The sequence below is a fragment of the Schistocerca nitens genome, chromosome 1, assembly GCF_023898315.1.
Source record: "Schistocerca nitens isolate TAMUIC-IGC-003100 chromosome 1, iqSchNite1.1, whole genome shotgun sequence".
Lineage (NCBI taxonomy): Eukaryota > Metazoa > Arthropoda > Insecta > Orthoptera > Acrididae > Schistocerca > Schistocerca nitens.
Genome location: NC_064614.1, coordinates 757131200 through 757151622, shown reverse-complemented (window position 1 = coordinate 757151622; position 20423 = coordinate 757131200). Strand labels below are relative to the sequence as shown.

The 20423-nt window shown below is 37.9% G+C and overlaps 1 protein-coding gene across 1 annotated transcript in view; it reads left to right on the top strand.

Moving 5' to 3' along the window:
• The window catches only part of LOC126260921 (protein retinal degeneration B), a 598186-nt gene that overhangs the window by 368208 nt on the left and 209555 nt on the right, over nt 1–20423 (top strand). Inside the window, exons 7-9 of the mRNA XM_049958405.1 lie at nt 63–180; nt 1467–1863; nt 15201–15394. Of these exons, the coding sequence (XP_049814362.1) occupies nt 63–180; nt 1467–1863; nt 15201–15394 (709 nt within the window). The remainder of the gene's footprint in view (nt 1–62; nt 181–1466; nt 1864–15200; nt 15395–20423) is intronic.

The following is a 20423-nucleotide window of genomic DNA, read 5'->3' as shown; positions in this document are numbered from 1 at the left end:
TGTGTGGAATATATTTATGCTAATTTAGTGAAGGAAATCATAGTAAAAATTTGTGTGTCTAGGGAAAGCAAATGCCTTTACCAAATGGAAAGTCCCTCATGTGCGCCTATAAACTCTGTAGGGTTGAATTCCGCTACTGGGGTATGCAGACAAAGCTGGAAAAGTTTATACATGATGTTGGTAAGTACGATTGCAGCACCCAGCAGTACTTGGAAATATTTAATGAAATATTTGCCTGTCACTAAATGATTTAAGTGTTATGAGAGTGTGTTTAAATACAAACATAATGTGCCCGTTCATGTACTGTGGTTCCTATACTGTGGTTTCCATTTCACACATGATGTTTTCATTTTATTACTGCTGTGACACTTAAAAGAATAGTGGGATAGGCACTCTGTCATTTTCAACAGAGCAGTGATATTCTTACAGAGATCTTTTTTTTTTTTTTGTAAAGTTCAGAGACAATTTGAAGAGTAATAGAGCCAATGAAACTTTGTCATAATGCAGACATGAAGTTTCTTCTTTAAGAGATAAAAAAAGAAACAGAAGTGATAAAAATTAAATGAGTTCATGCAACAGCAAGTCATCTACACAGAAAGTTCAAGGTTAGGTGTTACCTTGATCTGTGCCATCAGACCAGTGACATTAATATGACAGAGATAGTAGCAGAAATGAAATACGATGTAACTGACAACATGAAAATGGTAGAAAAATAAAAACAGAAAAACTATCAGGTTGTCCAAAGTAATACAGACCTTCAGGGGCGTATGTTAAGCTCATGCCCATAAGAACTAAACAAAAAATTATAAACAAAACACATGAATGACATCTACAATGGAAATGAGAACAAACTTAGCAGGCCGCATCTATACTATGTCTCACATTGTTCACTAAGCAAATTCTGTCTTGGAAGTAACACTTTTTCTTAGTTTCGATATGAACCTCTCCTGTCAAGGTTTGTACTGGAGCTCTGACTAATTTGGCAATGTGCTGGCATCATCAGCTGAATTCCAGTTTAACATCTGTATGTGAAAGTGTTAAGCTGTGAAGTGTTCGTCACTGTGCTGTGTGTGCTAGACAATTAAATTTCCAACAAACCTGATTGCATTTCAGCACAACCCTCACTGGCACACACAGCAAATAAACCTAATCACAGATCAGGTTAATGTAATGTACATGTAACTCGAATGCTCATGAAGATCAAGCATTCTGCTGAAATGCATCATGGTAATTAATTATTAATTGAATGTGCTTGAAGCAGTAGAAATTTTTTCATGAACTAGACCCTTTGATATGTACTTGTTAAGCTGCTTCTACTATCAGTACTGTTACATAGATATTTTTTGTCTACCTTAAATGTTATACAAATTACATTTATTAACAACAGAGTTGTAGTTAACCTTTAAAATTATTGTACAGAATATATTCTATGTTATTAGCTTGCTATGTATGTTACATTCCTAAAGCACTGCGGAAGACCATGTTGCGAGCTCATAGGCAGGCATGGGCTTGGCAGGATGAATGGCACGGCCTGACCATGGATGACATCCGGCAAATTGAGCGACAGACTCAGGAAGCCCTCAAGAGGAAAATGGGTGCAGCAGAAAATGAATCTCAAGACTCGGGGGATGAAGGTGATGGACAGTATGCAAATTCGAATGGTGGTGGAAGTGGTGTGTCTACGCCTCAGGATTCGTCTGTAGCTAAGACAATCCAAGCAACACTAGGAAGCATCGAAAAACCTGAGCAAGATATGCCTAGCCCTCCAGTTGTCAAGAAATCTGAAGCAATGCCATCCCTGAGTTCCAAAGGTTCAGATGGGGAACCAAGCTCTGACAGTTCACCCACTGACTTAAATTTAAGGTATGTTCATGTATTCTTCCCTTCTTCAGTTATTTTGAGAGAAAACTGAGGGAATACTATGTCATTGCTGCATGTGTGCAAAGGACATGATATGGCTTCTGGTTTTATATACTTATTAAGATTGTTGAAGGAAATTTGCAGCAGCTAGTGTCTAAATTTGATTATCAGCTATTGGTCTGCTGCTGCCCCCCCCCCCCCCCCCCTCTCCCCAATACACACACTTTTTAATTTGTGATATTAGTCACAAGGAGAGGGTAAAAATGTTGTCCAGACAAATATTAAGAACCAAATTTACTGCTTTTTGTGAGCAGTCATTTTAACTATTAGCCTATCTGAGCACATTTCCACTCCAGAGTCCAAATTTCATTTATGTTGGTTTTACAGTGAATGTGAAAGTTTGACTTGGGTGTGGAGGTGTGCTTAAGATGACTGCTCACAAAAATCCCAGTCTGGGTCAAATTTTCTTTAGTCATGGTATGCTTATGCCATACTGTCTTCATTGATTTCATGCACATTTACTCCACTTGTTTTACGTCAGTGAAGTAAATGAAATTGAATTGTAACTGTATTATATTATTATGATGCTGTGTGAAAAATTGCATAATAATCCTTTACAATCATTGATTAGCAGATAATGTAAAAAAATAAAATAAGAGCATAAATAAGGTTTACACGCAGAATTTCCGTAAGAAATGCAGCTTATAGGTAAGCTGCTCTAAAAATATAATGCAACTGGATAGATAAAAATCTCAACAAACACATAAAAGTTAAGGAACTGCACAAGCTTTCAGAGCCAGTGGCACTTCTGGTAGTAAAACTGAAGGGGAAGGAAGAACTGTGAGTCCATATGGCAAAGATGTCATCAGTGTATCTAAAACAAACCAGGGGATGAAGGCTTATGGATCCCAAGAAAAACCCCTCCAAGCAACCCATGAAAAAGTAGGCATAGAAGAAGATATTCTGGTCCTCATGGCCATTGCAGTCCTACAGCCTTGTTATTACAGGCAAATTTATTTATTCAGAATCGGTCACTACAGCAACACACCGCCATTTTCACCTCACCCTTCTTTGGATGTAGTTACTCCACCAGTGTAGTCTAAAAGATTTGCAACTAGAACATAATTTCATAGGCTCTGCCAGAATAATGATTAAATAAAATTTTCTGTTGCCATTTAGAGGTATGGTGGGATGGTTGAATCTTAAGAATGTCATTACTCAAGTCAGCAATATCAAGCAATGAAGATATAACTCTCAAATGCGTAGTGTACTAAATCTATTTCAGCTTGCAAACTTGGCCCCTGCATACTCACAGCAATAAGTTTAAAAGATTTAGAAAACTAAGGCTACTACTCTCTTTTTATGTGATTATTCTTAGTTATATGGCATCTCTGATGAGTATTAAAAGTTTAAAATTATAAATATATCTGTCATATTTTTATAGTCTTTATAATTTGTAGCAAACGGTTCATATACAAGGAATAAATTTTAGGTGTCTCTCTCTTAATATGACAAACCAAAAAACATTAGCACATGTGATGAATGGTGTTACAGGCAAAGGTCGAGACCAATAAAATTTAATTACCAGCAATCAACATTTTGTAACACTCTTTCATGTAATGAGGACTGGCTTACATTGAGATATCAAATCTGAGAAACATTTCAGGTGTCTCTGATGTATTATCTGCCACACTTTGGTTACAGTCCACATTCTCTTCGCTAGAGAGGAAAGAGGGGTAGTTGAGGAAAGGGTAGTAAAGAGGAGCACGTCACTCAGAATGCAAAGTGAAAGGTATCCACCCTCTGAAAGAAGCTAACTGTTCCAAAATCTAGTTACAGTTTTATCTAGTTTCAAATGTGCATTCAGCGGTACTTGGAGTTTCAGCACCATGTTCCAGAGATAATTTGAACGATCCTTTCATCTAAATGGTTTGGAGTGACTCGATTTACAGAATATGTATATGTGATTAGTGTTAACATCGATTAATTTATTATTTTTTAGTTATATTCATGCAATTACACTTACAAACCAGGTATTCTCTCTCTCTCTCTCTCTCTCTCTCTCTCTCTCTCTCTCTCTCTCTCTCTATGCTACCAGTTTTCAAATAACAATTCTTCCACAGAAAGGGAATAGTTGTCCAGGAGAAATGATTTTAGGTTAGGTTTAAAAATTTGCTTTGCTACATGTCAGGCAATTTATGTTTCTGGCCAAATGATCTAAAATTTTTGTTTCTGCATATAGAACTTCTTTCCGAGCCACCGACAGTTTCAGTAATGGGTGATAAAGGTAATTTTTTCCTGTAGTATTGTAGTATTGTGACAGATTATTTATGGCAAATTTCATTAGTAAATATATATTTTGTGATGGTGCAGTTAAAATGAACTCCTTGGAGAGGAATCTACATGACAACCGTGGTGAACACCACATTATTCTTACTGCTCGCTTTTGTCCAGTGAATACATCCTCCTATGTGATGAGTTACCCCAGAAAATTATTCCACAATGTATTATTGATGGGAAATATGCAAAATATGTCAGGAGTTGATTTATTTGTTTCCAAGACTAGCGATTATATGAAGAGCAAAAGTAGCTGAACATAATTGTTCCAGCAGCTCTGTTATATTCTTCTTCCAGTTTAAGTTTTCATCAGAGTGTACGTACAAAAATTTTTAATATTCTATCTAGTTTACTAACGCCTGTTCATGTTCTACATAAATACTTTTCATAGAACCATTTAATGTTCTTTGAAAAACCTCATTAACAATCTCTTCTATTGCTTTTCCTCTAATGAGATTTTTTATAATACTTGTATTGTCAGCGAAAAATATCAATCCTCCTTGATGAATGTTAAGTGGAAGATCATTCACGTACACTGATCAGCCAGAACAATATGACCACCAACCTACTATTGATATAAACCCATCCAGCTGATAGCAGTGTCACCTGACAAGGAATGACTGCTAGTCAGATAAATGCATGATGCATCCGTGAGCATGCTGTTCATGTGTAGAATGGGGAAGGCACGTGATCTATTTGAGTTTGACCAAGGTCAGATTCTGATGGCCCAGTGGATCGGCATGAGCATTTTGGAAACTGCACGGCCTACTGGGAGTTCAAGGAGAGCTGTGGCTTAAGGACTGCTGTGGTGAGTGTCTTCAACACATGGTGAAACCACATCCAGACATCATGGGGTTAGGCAGCCACCCCTCACTATAGATGTTATACATCGTAGGCTGGGCATACTGGTAAAACGGGACAGGTGACAAACTGTGGTGGAGCTAGCATCAGACATTACTCCTGGATGGAGTAAAAGTGTGTGTAATGGGCCTTTGCAGCCAGTGACCAATTCATGTACCAATTTTAATACCATGATATTAACAACTACGACTGAAATGGGTGCATGACCATCAGCACTGGACATTGGTGCAGTGTGTTGCATGGGCTTGTGAATCCCAATACCATCTTCACCATGCTGATGGGAGGATGCGAATTTGTCATCTTCCAGGGGAACAGTTCCTTGAAACCTGTACTGTGGGAAGGAGACAAGTTGGTGGTGGCTTCGTTATGCTCTGGGGAACATTCATGTGGGCACATATACACAAAATTATGCTAGTCTCTAATCCTTTATGTTTAGCTTCCCAATCCCTGAGGTTACATGGTGTTCAGATGGTCACAGAACATCTCTGACTGCAGTTTCTTCCACATCTCCTGGATATACAGGAAGCTCATCTGCCTTGTTTTTGTCATCCCTTTAAAGACCTGATGAAACAAACTACTTTTACTTCTCTGGAAACTGTTACATGGTCCTACATGAAGGTCCCTTTCTGTTCTGATTTCCTTAAAGACTGTCTGCCTACAACCTGTCTTAAAAAATGAAAAAAAAGCCCTTTTCATTCCAGTAATCACAGGGATATTATCTCATGTTCTTTTGGCTTCCCTTTCACTTTCTGAAAGATGCTCTGCTAATCTGTCTTTTTCCCTTCTTATTCTGATGCAGGCCATGTATCCCCATATAAACACTGGAGCAGCAGGTGAGCACAGATATGAGACTTTGTTTCAGACAAAAGCAATCTGCTAAGTTCTTAGTTTATACAGCTGACAGCTGTATTAAGTGAGAATGGTCATGACGCTGCAAAATCTTCACAAACCCCATACGAGTGTGTGTTGTTGCTGTTGGTACTATACTCTAAGCTTTGGAAGGAAAATCAACATTGGCCATATTTTGCTGACAGTAAAACAACAAAATACGGCCAGTGCTGATTTTCCTTCCAATTCTATCCACTATTTGGTCGTGGTGCACACAATATGCCATGGAGTCGCCAATCAATACTCTAAGCTGTTAGCCAGGCTGTTTCCTGTTCCTCCTACTATAAGTACATGATTTGCATCAAAATCTTTGCACAAAGCCCCACATTCTCTGTCACCTGGTTAAGCTTGGCACTCAGTTTCATGATGCTTGTAACGTGCTATTCTACACTTAGCTTTCCATCTAGTATTTGGCATACATCTCTTCTATGACTGCTACCTAGCAGAAAGATTCTTTTCTTTGTACTTGACTTTTCTACTAGCTTAGCCTTAAAGTTGTTCCTGTGAGTGTGCTGCACTCTACTTTTCTCAAAAACAGGTTGAGTCTCATCCCCTGTTTCAGGTAACAAGTCAAACTGATTGCTAACCGGTATTCGAAATGTGATTCTGAGGTTTTCTCTTTTTGTGTATTGCTTGTTACATTCTTGCTATTCCCATTGTTTCTTTCCCCTTTCAACCTATTTAATTCAAAATGCATCATTTCTGATTTTGCTTGAAGGGCACAAATCTATCTTCTCTGTTCTATGATTCTCTTGGCTCGATCGCATAATCTATATCTCCGTGGGAGAGCCTCATCTGATACCTGACTGGCCTCCCCACTACTACGACCCCATTGAAACACCATTCCATGATCCTGGCAAGTTACTCCCATATAACACCATGGCAACATCCAACTTTGCCACACAAGACACTGCTTTTTACAGTAAACTAAAAAACACTCTCTTAAACTGCAGTAAAGTAAAAAGTAACTGTGAGAACCACACTGAACACATTTTTTTAGATTGAAGAAGACACTAAACAAATATAATAGTATAATATTTTTAACAACAATATTAAACAGATAGGAAATAATGAAAAGTGTTCTACTATATTTCGAAATAACATGTAGTGTTTCACTCTCCTGGTGCTGATGCCAAAGCATTCAGTGTCTACAACTGACTGCTGAGACTGCAAACTTCATGTTTTTTTCTCAAATGAATTTACCTTTTGAAATGACATGTAATGAATATCTTTGGAACTCAGAGTTGCTCTTTAGGCTAACTGCATATAGCAGTGACACACTTCCAGTTGTTATTCTCCCAGTCCTGGACTCCCTCATTGTTACTGAAAATTATTGGCAGTAGCACTGCTTAAAAACCAGTTCAGGGAAGAAAGCTGATGTAGACCCACATTATCAAGCCAGGTTGAAGGTGTCCAGCCTTTTTTATGACATGTAGATGCTGTACAAATATCTTTGCTGACGTGTAGGAGTGTAGAGGGTAAGATATTACAAATCTTGTCATATTGCTGCTATCTTCTTTCCAGCTTTTTATATGGTTGCCTTATAGATTTGATCCCACATCTTCTCATCCCTCATACACAATTTGGAGTTTCTATCATGTACTGAGGAGGAATGAGGAGGTTCTATGCAGAATCTGAGAGGAAAGGAATATGAGGAGGTTCTACGCAGAATCGGAGAGGAAAGGAATATGTGGAAAACACTGATAAGGAGAAGGGACTGGATGATAGGACATCTGCTAAGACATGAGGGAATGACTTCCATGGTACTAGATGGAGCTGTAGAGGGCATAAACTGTAGAGGAAGACAGAGATTGGAATACGTCAAGCAAATAATTGAGGACTTAGGTTGCAAGTGCTACTCTGAGATGAAGAGGTTAGCACAGGAAAGGAATTTGTGGCGGGCCGCATCAAACCAGTCAGTAGACTGATGGGGGGAAAAAAATCATGTACTTAGTGTTAATGATTGGAATGACTGCAAGGGACTCTTGTACTGTTTGATGGTTTCCATTAATGAAGTAGGTTTTTAAAGAAATGTTCACGTTTATCTCAGGTGGGATGCACAATATAACTAATTTCCCAAAGGTTGTGTGCATGCCAAGGCTTCAATCTTGGGTAGGAAATGTAGAAGCTAAGATCACCCCCAAGTTAAAATGAAGCTCCTAGGGTGTGATAGTGGTGGCGGATGGTGTCCATTCAGATAAATTGCATAGTAAACTCATAAGTCCCTGATTCATATGAAGTTCGGTGTTGGAAGGAGCCTGAGACCCATGTCATGTTTCTATACATAGACAATAGCTTTTAGATCAGATGTCTATGCATCACCAGGTGATTGGTTGCTGAAATGATGGGGAGCAACAGGACTGACAATGAAACTCATCTCTGACATTGCAGTTAGCATTACTGTTTACTCTGTAGACTCTGACTGCTGTCTAGCTCCTCCAGCTGAATTTTTGTAAATTTTGTGAACAAGTGGAGAAAATTGAAAAACATGAAATTTTGGGAGTATAGGTTTCTGTCTAGTGATACTTGTGACAGCTATGTACGAGGTGTGATATAAAAGTAATGTGAATTTTTGTTTTTCATAAATTATCTTTATTTATCTATCAACATCAACTTTGTCCCCTTCAAAGAAATCCTGCTCAGTTATAATACACTTGTGCCAGTGCTTTCTCCAATCTTGAAAGCACTACTCATACTCCCTTCTTGTTGTGAGATTCAGCTCCTTCAGCGACTCTGTTTCTATCTCAAGTGTGAATAGTGGCAAAATTAAATCCTTTAATGGCTTTCTTCAGCCTCGGGAATAGAAAGAAGTTGCGGGGGGCCATGTCCGGCAAATACAGTAGCTGGGGCAACATAATGGTTTTATTTTGCCACGGGGGGGGGGGGGGGGGGGGGGAGGAATCATGAACAAGTATTGAGATGTGAGTGGTAGCATTATTGTGATCCAATTTCGATGAGTGACTTTGCCACAATTCTGGTTGTTTCCTCTGGACAGCTTCAAGCAAACAGTGTATAACTTCCAGGTAGTATTATTTATTGACCATACAACCATAAGGCAGGAACTCATGATGCACTATCCCATTGTAATTGAAGAAAACAGGGAGAAGAACATTCACATGTGACCGAACTAGCCAAATTTTTTTTGTCTTGGCTCTTCAGGCAGTTTCCATTGGGATAATTTGGTCTTTGGTTTGGTGTCATAGCTGTATACCCATGTTCTGTCACCTGTTATAACCTTCTTTAGAAGTTCTGGATCATAGTTGAGTTTGTTCAACAATTCCTGAGGTATGTCTACGTGACATTGTTTATGGTCATAATTCAACAATTTCGGAACAAACTTTGCTGCCACATGTTTAATGACCAAAAAATCCCAACAAAATTGCTTGGCATGAGCTATAAGATATACCAACTTCATCAGCAACCTCTATGATAATTATTCGGTGATTTTTCGGAACCATATTCCTTACTTCTTACACATTGTAATTGATGCGCTACGGCGTCCAGGGTGGTCTTCATCTTAAACATCTTCTCAACCCTCTTTGGACCACTTATAAACTCATCCTATAAAAATTTGTGAATTTTAGAATTACACTAACTACATGTTAGTATAAGGAGCAGTCAAATAAAAACTGAACAGCCAACATAATACACAGTCTGCGAGACAGGTGGCACGACTGTTGTTACATTTCAATACTGTCACCTTTGTGATAAGGAAAAGGCATAGTGCCACATCACAGGTTCATTCATGTGGGTTGTTTGCAGACCCATTTAATGTGCTTATCCAGCTGTTCACAAGGAGGCAAGCAAAGGAGAGGTTTGATTTTTTTTCTGTTGACTTAGGGTGCTGGGGTACATGAAATACATTGTCACATGTCTGCTGTGTACGGTGAACATTGAATGTCCCTGCTGTGTGTCCTAGTGGCAGAGATGATTTGGGGAAAGGTACACATCACTGCAAGACGATCCACACCCAGGATAAACCCATCGAGCTGTTATCCGTGATGTGGTTGGGTGGACTGATGGTCTTATCTGGGGAGGCTGATGAATCACGGAGGATGTAATTCATGTTCAGGTTGACATTATCCATGGCTCCATCGAAGCCATCATCAAAGACCACTTGCATTACTACAAAATTTGCGTGAAGTGGGTGCCACATCACCTGACAAAGGATGGACAGAATGATGTCAAGTCTGAGTCATTTGCTTCTACCGAGCGAGGTGGCGCAGTGGTTAGCACACTGGACTCGCATTCGGGAGGACGACGGTTCAATCCCGTCTCCGGCCATCCTGATTTAGGTTTTCCGTGATTTCCCTAAATCGTTTCAGGCAAATGCCGGGATGGTTCCTTTGAAAGGGCACGGCCGATTTCCTTCCCAATCCTTCCCTAACCCGAGCTTGCGGTCCGTCTCTAATGACCTCGTTGTCGACGGGACGTTAAACACTAACCACCACCACCACCATTTGCTTCTGTACCTCAAGGAATGGCATGTGTTTCTGTCCATATCACCACAAGGGACAAAACATGGCGCCACCAGTTTGAATGTGAGGGCTTGGCAACCTTAAGAGAGACATGCATGGACATTGATTTCTGATGGACGAGGAAGTGCAAAGTGGGTGTGATTGTGGATCCATCAGTGACCAATTGCATCCCATGAAACAGGAACTGTTCATCTCATCTCCCAGTGGGATAAATGTCTTAACATGTATGTTGATTACTTCTGAATGAACCATTCCATGGTCCCATTGTGACAGGTGTTCGGTTTTCATTTGATGCCCCTCATACGTATGGTGTCTAGGTATTGCGAATAGTGCAAACACAGTCAATAATTTGAAGACCTTATCGATGCAGAAGTGAAATTATTTTTCCAATACATTACTAGCACAAAATTTAATAGATTATCCCAACCACAAGATCGCCAGAACACCAATTTCTTTATAGATTATGATGACACATCTTCCGTGAACTCCCTGTGTCCCATTTATATCTTTGACTGCCAATGTGTGGATTAAGCCCAATGATAAATGAAATGAACTTGAATCAGAGCATGCTGGCAGGTAGTTACATACAAATTTGTACTGCATTGGTCTGATGTGAGTCTTGTTCACTTATCAGTCCTAGTCATGTAACATTACTGTTAAACTCGAACAACAATTTTTTTACACGTTATTGCGTGTATAGAAGTAGGTATTAGCAATAAATATAATAATGGTGTATTGGTTTTCTTTTGTGTGTGCTTATTTTTGCCTCCCAACATTTTTGAGCCTAAATAAGTGCATTTCAGTTGACATATAAAAGAAAATGAATTCAAAATGTGCATTAGGACAGCTGTGTGAGAAGCAAAAGCAAGATCTTACATGCTGATTTCTCAAAAATCGTAAAAAGGTTTGGTGTTATATAAAATCATTTGTCCAAAAATGTTCATGAGCCTTTGTGGTACCAAAGTGGAAGACGAGAAAAATCAAGACCGAAATACAAAAGTCAATTTTTTGAAACTGTTTCACCAGAAGTAAGTGAATACAGAACTGGAAAAACAAGCTGAAATTGTTTGATAGAGGAATGTTTACAGGACCTGATGGTGTGCCCATGAGATTATGTTTGGAGTATGCTGACCAATTTTCTAGCATCAGTTTAACATCGCTCCCTGCCAATTGACTAGAAAAATGTACAGGTCATTATCTACAAAAATAATACTTAAAAAAGACACACACAAAACTGTACATGCATACCACAGATGTTGATTTCTTATGGAATTATGTAATATATTGTGCTCACATACTGAACCAGTCCATGTACAAATTGACACGGTTAGCTCAGGCACCAGTTGTTTGAAACTCAGCTTGATCTGACATTAATGAGATACTGAGGACAGTAGATAGCAGAGCTCATGTTGGTGCTGTGTGTCTTGATTTCTAGAAAGCCTTTGTTACAGTTCCACATTGTCACCTTGTAAGAAAAAAATATGGATGCAGAACTTATACGAGCAGATATTAATTTGAATTGAAGACTTCCTAGCAGACACGTTAATCTTAATGGAGAAGTATCATAAGATGTCTGGTGTACCTTAAGGTACTACTATAGGAGCACTACTGTTGACATTACATAAAAGGTGTCTCACAATTGATGTTACACACTTCTAGAGATTGTGGAGGGGACTTAATAAATCAAGTTTTACATAGGAACCCATGTCTGTAAATCCAGTAATGCAACAGTGTCAAAGAAACAGGTCTGGCACCTGTACGTGTATGTATATACAGGGTGATTCTGTTATGAAGTTACAGACTTTGTAGGATGCTGGAGAAGGTTATGGTCCTTGTACTGGAAACGAATGAGTCAGTACTGGAAATGAAGGAGTCGAAAGTTATAAGCAAAAACCATTCTGATACCTCTGACAATGGACTGAAAGTTGCCTATCCTAAAATCTTAGCAACAACAGTACCAGTATATGCATTCCAGTGTGAGAGATATGAGAAGAGTTACAGTTTATAGCTTCTGACTTGTGTGTTTCTGGTATGGGAAAACCTTACCTCAAACAGATACATTACCCTTCGCCGTCATCCTAGAAAGTCTGTAACATCATCATGAAATTGCCCTTTATATACATACATTTACAGGTGCCGGCACCTCTATAGTGTCATTGGATGAAGTTTCTGGACATGGGTTCCTGTGTAAAACTTGATGTGTTAGGTCGCCTCTACAGCTTCTAGGAGTGTGTAATGTGAATTGTGAAACAGTGACCTATCTTATAACATCTGTAACCATATGATGCTGTTCACAGACGATGCAGTTGTCAACTGAGAGGTGACATTGTCAGAACTTGTTATGAAATGCAGAGAGACTTGGAGATGATCAGTGCCTTGTCGAAAGATTGGTAACTGACTATAAACGTAAATAAATTTAATGTAAAATGTGTAAATAAATGAGACGATCTGATATTGTTTGACTATGTGATTGACAGTCAGTCATTTTAATCAGTTACAGTGGCCAAGTATCTATAATCTTCTGTCTGAAATGATTTAAGACAGAAGGGAGCACAAAACTTTATCTGTGGAGAATGCAGATGCCACACTCACATTTGCTGGAAGATTCAGAAGTGTAGTGCACATGGAAACTTGTTAACTTGTTCTACCAGTTCTTGAGTACTGTTGATTAGCCTGGGACCCTTTCCAGGTTTGATTGTTGAAAGAGATAGTAAAGATTCAAAGTATAGAGGTGTGATTCAGCTCGGACTTGTTTAGCTGGTAAAAGGTTTCAGATAAATGTTCATAAATATGCTCTGGTAAATGTTGCAAGTGAGGCAGTGTAGATAGCAGAGAACCATTTTCATAAAATTCTGGGAGCCCACATTCCAAACTTAGTCAAAAAACATACTACATCTTACATCATACATCTCACTTAATGACCACAACACTAAAAAGAAATTCGGGCCTGGAATATGAAAAGAAAATAGGTGGGGGGGGATGAGACTTGCATAGTACACTACACACTGTATGATGATTTATATTGCTACATGTACTAGTGGAAAGTGAAAGGTTCATAAACTGACAGTGAAAGACAGCTGAAAAATGTGCTTATCTTGCAACTTAGACCTGTTTTAAGTAATTGCATATTGTGTAACACTTTTCCAGGTAATTGTTTCTACTAGTAAAGTGTGATAATGAGAAGTATGCAGATATACTGATCTATGACTGTCATAACCTCTTCACTGGGCTCAAACACAATAAAATGTTCTAATGTGCCAAATCAACTTCATAAGGAAAACACTCCAATATTTTATGCTTTGTATACATGTTACCCATAGCCCGATCACATTTTATAGATATGATGAAAACTGATTTGCCTCCTTTTTCTGTGTAGGCTTCTTCTCAATGCTTTTTTTGATCCAATTTGTGTAAAAGACTTCTGGAGTATTTTCTGTTAGTGCTGTACTCTGCATGTGAATCAGTGAGAAGAAATCTTTTTTTCACCCAAGAAACTATGCCCATAATATTTCTGGTATATGAAATCAACTACACCTTTTTTTTTATGCGGGACAGCTAGCTTACAACCACAACTGTATTTATGGTTTTATTTCTGGCATGAAGAGATAGGCCTACACTATGTGCACATTAAGAAATTGGCTCATAGATTCAGTTGCATAGTTTGGTGGTCCTAACATCATTAAAAACATTATTTTCTCTTCGACTTTTGACAGCACTGCACAAGTGTGACAACAATTTTGAAGAAAGCTTTACCATAGATTGTTGTTCACGCAAAATGTGCCATACTGTTTCTTTTGATATGCCCTGGGTGTTATTTGTTTCAAGTGCCATCATAATAGGAATAAAATGTAGTTCATATTGACACCACATGTAGACCAAGCAAAGAAATTCCCACCAAGCTGTGATTCAGCTTTGTGGAAGGATCATTTCACTAGACTTCGTAGCACTGCTATATTACTGCCTTGTCTTCAGAAACTGTGTTGCAGCTCAGTTTCATTCCATATTTTGGAGAAAATTCTGCTCCCTTTTTCTGACCAGCTCACAGTCCCTTTGCAGGACAAGGTTGGTTTATACACAGTAGTTACCAGTCACACGTTCAAGAAAATGTTGATTTGTGTCCATAGGACACAGCCAAAAATCAAATTTCCTGTAAAGTACTTCCCTGAGCATGAAAATGGTAACTGAGTCTAGAAAGCACAAGGCAGTAATTTAGTTAGATAACTTCATAAGTTAGGTCATATAAGAAGATATTTTTCTTGTTAATAAAAAAGATTTTAGATAGCTGATATACTCTTAATTAAACATTGTTTACCAAGAGAAATGTTGTTTATATTAAAACTTCATGCTGCTCACCTATTCTTTACAGTTTCTGATTTCTTCCTATTTCCATACTTAAAAGCAAATTTTTAGTGACAAAATATTATCCATTCTGATGGAAAATAAAATGTGGTAGCTGAGAGCACTTTCAAATTAAAGAATTTTTTGAACAGTTGAATGTTGTGTTAAGTGTTAGCTGCAGGAGGGAAATACATCAAATCATGGAAGTGTGAGAAGTATTTGGTTTCTGACAGATTTTAGTATCTTTGTAACTCACAAACATAATTAGTCTCTGTTCCATAACAAACTTGGACGTCTGATCATGAGGTTTTTAAGTAGTTCCATGAAGAACTTAATTGGCTGCTTTAAATACAAAAATCATAGTGGCTGTGACACTGTAGAAGTCACCTCAATTGAGTGTAAAAGACTTGTCTTTTAAAAGTGATTTTGATGTTGTAGGATTGAAGATTCTTCACCAAGGGATGCTGAGGGAAGACATACACTCTGGTCTCGTAGCAACTCAAAAGCTGCGTTGCACTCTCCAGGTTCTGCCTCCAGCAAAAGCTTCAACTTGCAGGTGGCTAATTGGCGTATGGAAAGCATTGTCCGAGACTCTGACTCTGGCAGTGAGGAGGAATTTTTTGACTGCCAAGGTATGTATTTCACTGCTTATACGTTGTTGTGGATGTGCCAGTCTTGTGAGGCTTTTATTTATTTGTATTTTAATGACATTGACTGAGCTCATGCAATGTATGTTTTGACTGATGTGCTTTTCGTAGGTAACGTTTAGATCTGCATTTTTCTACACACAGAAGAAATTGTTAGAAAGAGTGTGTGTGTGTGTGTGTGTGTGTGTGTGTGTGTGTGTGTGTTTTGATAATATGTCAGTACTCATTAAACTCCAAAAATCATAATGTGGCTGGTACAGTATCTGCTGTGGGATTGGCGTTAAGAAGTTCCTTATTCTGTAAAGGGAAATAAAAAGGAAAAGAAAGAAATTAAGCGCATTGTTTGGAAAAGTAAAACAATGGTTCTTACAGTAATAGAGCTGTCAAAATTTGTATGCTACACAGTTTCCTTGTCCTGCAGCACCAAGTCTCTCAATACATTTTTTTTTTCTTTTCCTCTATAAAAATTCTTGATAACTGTCATATTTTACCATAAACATGGGCCATATTGTGATTTCTGGAGGGCATACTGTTACTTGGAAGCTTTGATGTTCAGTTTGTTATTTATTTCAGATTTATGTTACTTTTTTTTAACTATGTGTCAATGAGTGTAGCTTTGTGAAACCTGATGATGTTTTAGTCCATTGTGAAGTTCAGTTGTCTGCAAGAGAGAAAGCATTTGTCAATTCTTTTATGTAGTCAGTTTCCATTATGCATTTTGTTTTGCATATGATCTTTAGGTGTGTTGTATATTATTTTCCTGTTTGTGTGAAGATTACACTATTTATTTAATCTTGACCATCTTATTTGTTGCTACATGACATTATCTCCTAACAGCTTTGCATAAGGAGCCACAAGCCATAATGTAACATTCTAGTAATTGGTTATTTGTAGTACAAGTTAACATGCAGTAAAATTAATCTATTTTAAGAATTGATTCTCCTAATCTCTAGGCATGCAATGTATTTTACATTTGGCAAGTAGGTAGAGTGTTCACATGTGGTCCCATTCAGAACTCCACATAAATCTGTCTCTGAAACAATAGCTAGACGTTAGCTTTGAAGTAAAACTGTGTGAAATACCTTTCTTCTCCGTATCTATTGATCACTACACATGGAATTTACAAAGCCTTTAATGGTGCTTCATTCTGGGCTTCATAAATTTTCTTCTTTTTTTCACTTTGTGTGCCCTTCTGCCTTGTCCAAACGTCCTCATTAATTTATCGCTAAATTGTTTAACAGACTTCTGTAAAATTTCTCTCCATTTCCATTGCTTCCAAAATTAATATTTATGCTAATGTGAATTTCAGAAACTCTTGCAATAATTACAAGTTAATATTTGATTTTTGCTGGGTTTTTGCTCTCAGTAACAAGTAACATATGCCACACCATCACTGGTGCTCTGCACTTCAAATGAGATCAGCCTCTGTATTTGTGGGATCAGTTACTAGACCATACAGTGTTTGGTACTGGACAGAGGGCATACTCTCATAACTGTGCTGGATAAAACCTTTCCGTTGTGCCGAATGGGTATGGAAATGTGTTATTCCATAAAGTGCACCACTATTCTGGTGATAATATTATTTCCATTTCCTTAAAATTTTGGGTTAATGTAAAATTTTTACACTGCCTTACTGGATGCAGTAACTTCACATTACAGCCTCTGTCAAATGCATGTGTACATTCCTGAAATGGATACTTGTTTGCATTTTGTCTGAAGGCCATTCTCCTGTAGCCACGTTAACAGCATTTTCAACAATAGTTTCCTAAAAATGGTTCTTTTAAAATAGGTGCTATGTTTGCATGCAGATAAACCAAGTAATGGGAAAGAAAGTACTGCCTCTTTACTACCATTGAGTTTTGGTACCAGGAATAATTGAGCCACTGAGCATGCTGTAATACTCTATAACGTCATTTGGCAAAATAATATTATGCAGTGATTTATTGGAGTAGTGAACTGTGTAGCCTTAAAACATCTCCCTGACTATACTGAATAAAAGTGGTATTGGTGACTGGTCTAATGCACATTATAGTAGCCATAAGGAAGATGACACCAAATTATGAAAGCTTCGGCATACATGAATTATTGATTTATGAATATGTGTCCAGTTATTCTCAGTCACTTGGAATGAATCGGAGGCAAGTGAAATCAAATTTTAAATTATTTTGTGGACAATATATGAATCATAAATGGCATAAGTAAATCTCACTCTAAAGTTCTAATAGTGATAAGAGGTCTGGTCTATTGTCATGCTTAAAAAGAAATCAGTTCTAAGCTTTCTTGAAATTTTCAATAATTTAAGACCGTTAGAAGTGATGCCGGGGAATCCATAATTGCTCTTATAAATTATTTGGCCACTGGTAGAGTCCCAGCAGGATACGGTGGTCAATGCGCAGTGACCAGTTTTCATCCAGGGTGCTGGATTTGTCCATAAGGGGAGGGTGACAGTGGTTGCCATCTTTTGGCTGGTTGACGATAATGGAATCGAGGCACATGGCCTGGAATCTTTCTTAAATGATTTTACAGAAACTGTTCAATAAAAAAATTATTTCTGCTTTACTTATAGCTTTATACATCAGGTTGATGACAATGTGCCCTTCATTTCATTAATGGTCACAGTTATTGTGATATTTACATGGAAGTAAGACACTGCGCGAAATTCAAAAAAGTTTGTGATGAAAAGCAGTGGTCTCTGTGATTTTGCATTTGGTGCATATTACTTAGTATTTTGCTATGTGTGAAATTTAGCAAACACACTGAATTTTTATTAGGCTTGGGTGGAGGTCTCTGTCTGTCACCAATCTTGAGAAAATTGATCTGACATAACATACTCATTTGGGATGGCACTGAGCCAGAGTGGAATATCCACAGCATTCCTCATATTTCATAAATGGTTTTATATATCAAAATGAGATTTTGGCAGATGACAGCATGCAAAGGGGAGAGGATTTTTCCATATCCTTATTATGCAGAACTTCATTATTTGTCGTGTTATTCTACTAACTACACACTTTTTCGATGAATTGGAACAACATAAGTGAAGACGTTACACATTTATTTTGTACCGAGGATGTAATTTTTCATAAGATCCTGACCTTACTTTTCCTCAGTTTCTCACTTAATAAACCGTTGTTTCAGAATCCTCTTGCAATTGTGTCTGCACAACGTGTTAGTGAGGTGAGACTGTGTAAACTCTGCTGTATTTTGGCAAAAGAAGCAAATTGTAACATGGCAACCAGAGAAATGTGTAGGTTTTACTCAAAATTCGCCACTCATGATGCTTCTCTGAAAGTTATGAGTTGTTAACAAGCCAGGTGAAAATAAATCTCTGCATTTGTGGTGAAATTCTGTGTAGTTACTAACCAAAGCAGAGGTGACAGTAGATCTTTTTGAATGGCTACCATGCAAGTGTGGGCATGGAAAGGCCTCACTTAATATCTTCAAAAAATGTGAGCATAGGCTTCAGTTTTAGAATGACACTTCCCCTCCAGCACTTGGTATTTACAGTACGGCACCTGCCCGTAACCACCACCACTATTGTTCTCCGCAGGCATGCCATGCCATGCCATCTGCACATTCACTGGCCATGGTATTCTGCACGGATTCGAGCCACAGAGTAGAAACTTGGGTGTTTATGAAGCAGTTTCTTTTAAATTGACATATTCCATTAATCCTATTCCTGTTATTGCTTCATTGAAACTGCCATCTGCTCTTCACCGAGTACATTATCCCATTTGATATACTCTTTTCTTTTTATCTTCTTTTTACCTGCAATATAGTGTAGGTATATATGTATTAGAAAAAGAAATGGCATTTTTCAGACGATGTTTAATATTAAAATTTAAAAGGAGTAAAATGATTGCTTATCAAAATTTCACTAGAAACAATTGTAGAGCCACAGAAGTTTTCCATCTGCTTAAAATCAGTGGTAGAAAGCATATGCCTTGTTAGCGCTGTGTTAGGAAGGCATGAGTGTGCAGCACACAGCCTGTAATCATCAGATTAATTACATTTTCTTTGTTAATTTGAAAGCTTTCCATATAAATTTGTATGTGAGGATGTATTGCGCAATTGATAGTTTTCATATTGGGCCATATGAAACAAGATTTTCTCCTCATGTATCGAATGTTCCAACAACGTGTGGAAATACAGCCGGGTGATATTTTCATCAACTGCTGATATTTCAACAGGTGAACACACAGTCATTTTCATGGCATCACCTGGCTGCATTCATGTATTAAGTGGTGATAGTGTGGTACTCTTGGCTCTTTTCGGTATGAGTAGAATGTTTAGTGACACTATATTAACAGAATCTTCCGTCGGTTCTTGGTAGAACAACATTATAATAATAAATGAAAAGCACGAGTTTGCTTTTGTTCTGCGATATCGTAGAACAAAAGCAAACTCGTGCTTTTCATTTATTATTTACTGACACTATTTATTCTATTTGTTATATTAATTAACACATCCATTCACATGACAGCCTAAAGTCGCTGTTATGTGTAGCAAGCTTTATCATAAGTTTGCATAGTGGCATGTATGGCTGCTGGCCAGTAGGTACTGGGGACAGCTAGTCCACGCGCACAGAAACAGTTTAGCAGCAAGTTGGTAGCAAAGTGTTTCAAGTGCAGATATTTGTTGTAATAATTAGGGATTTTCTTAGACTATATGCATAAGTCTTCCTATATGCAAAAATTAAAGTGATAATATTTTATTTTACTTCCCTATGGAGCCACTTGTCATATTTAAAAGACACTGTATTTCCAACTGAGTGTCTTTCTGTCATAGCCATGCATGTGGATTGTGATGCCCTGCGCTGATAAGGCTCTTGATTATCCAGTGCAGATAGGAAATTATAAGGAAAATAGTGCAAGAACTATCATCTGAATACATGTGAAACACACTGCCAACAAGCATTCTAGCAGTGTGTGCTGACAACTTGGAAACTGCTGTATGGACTGTCAAGTAAACTTACAGCAAATCTTATTCTGTGTGGGACAGGCTTGATAATACA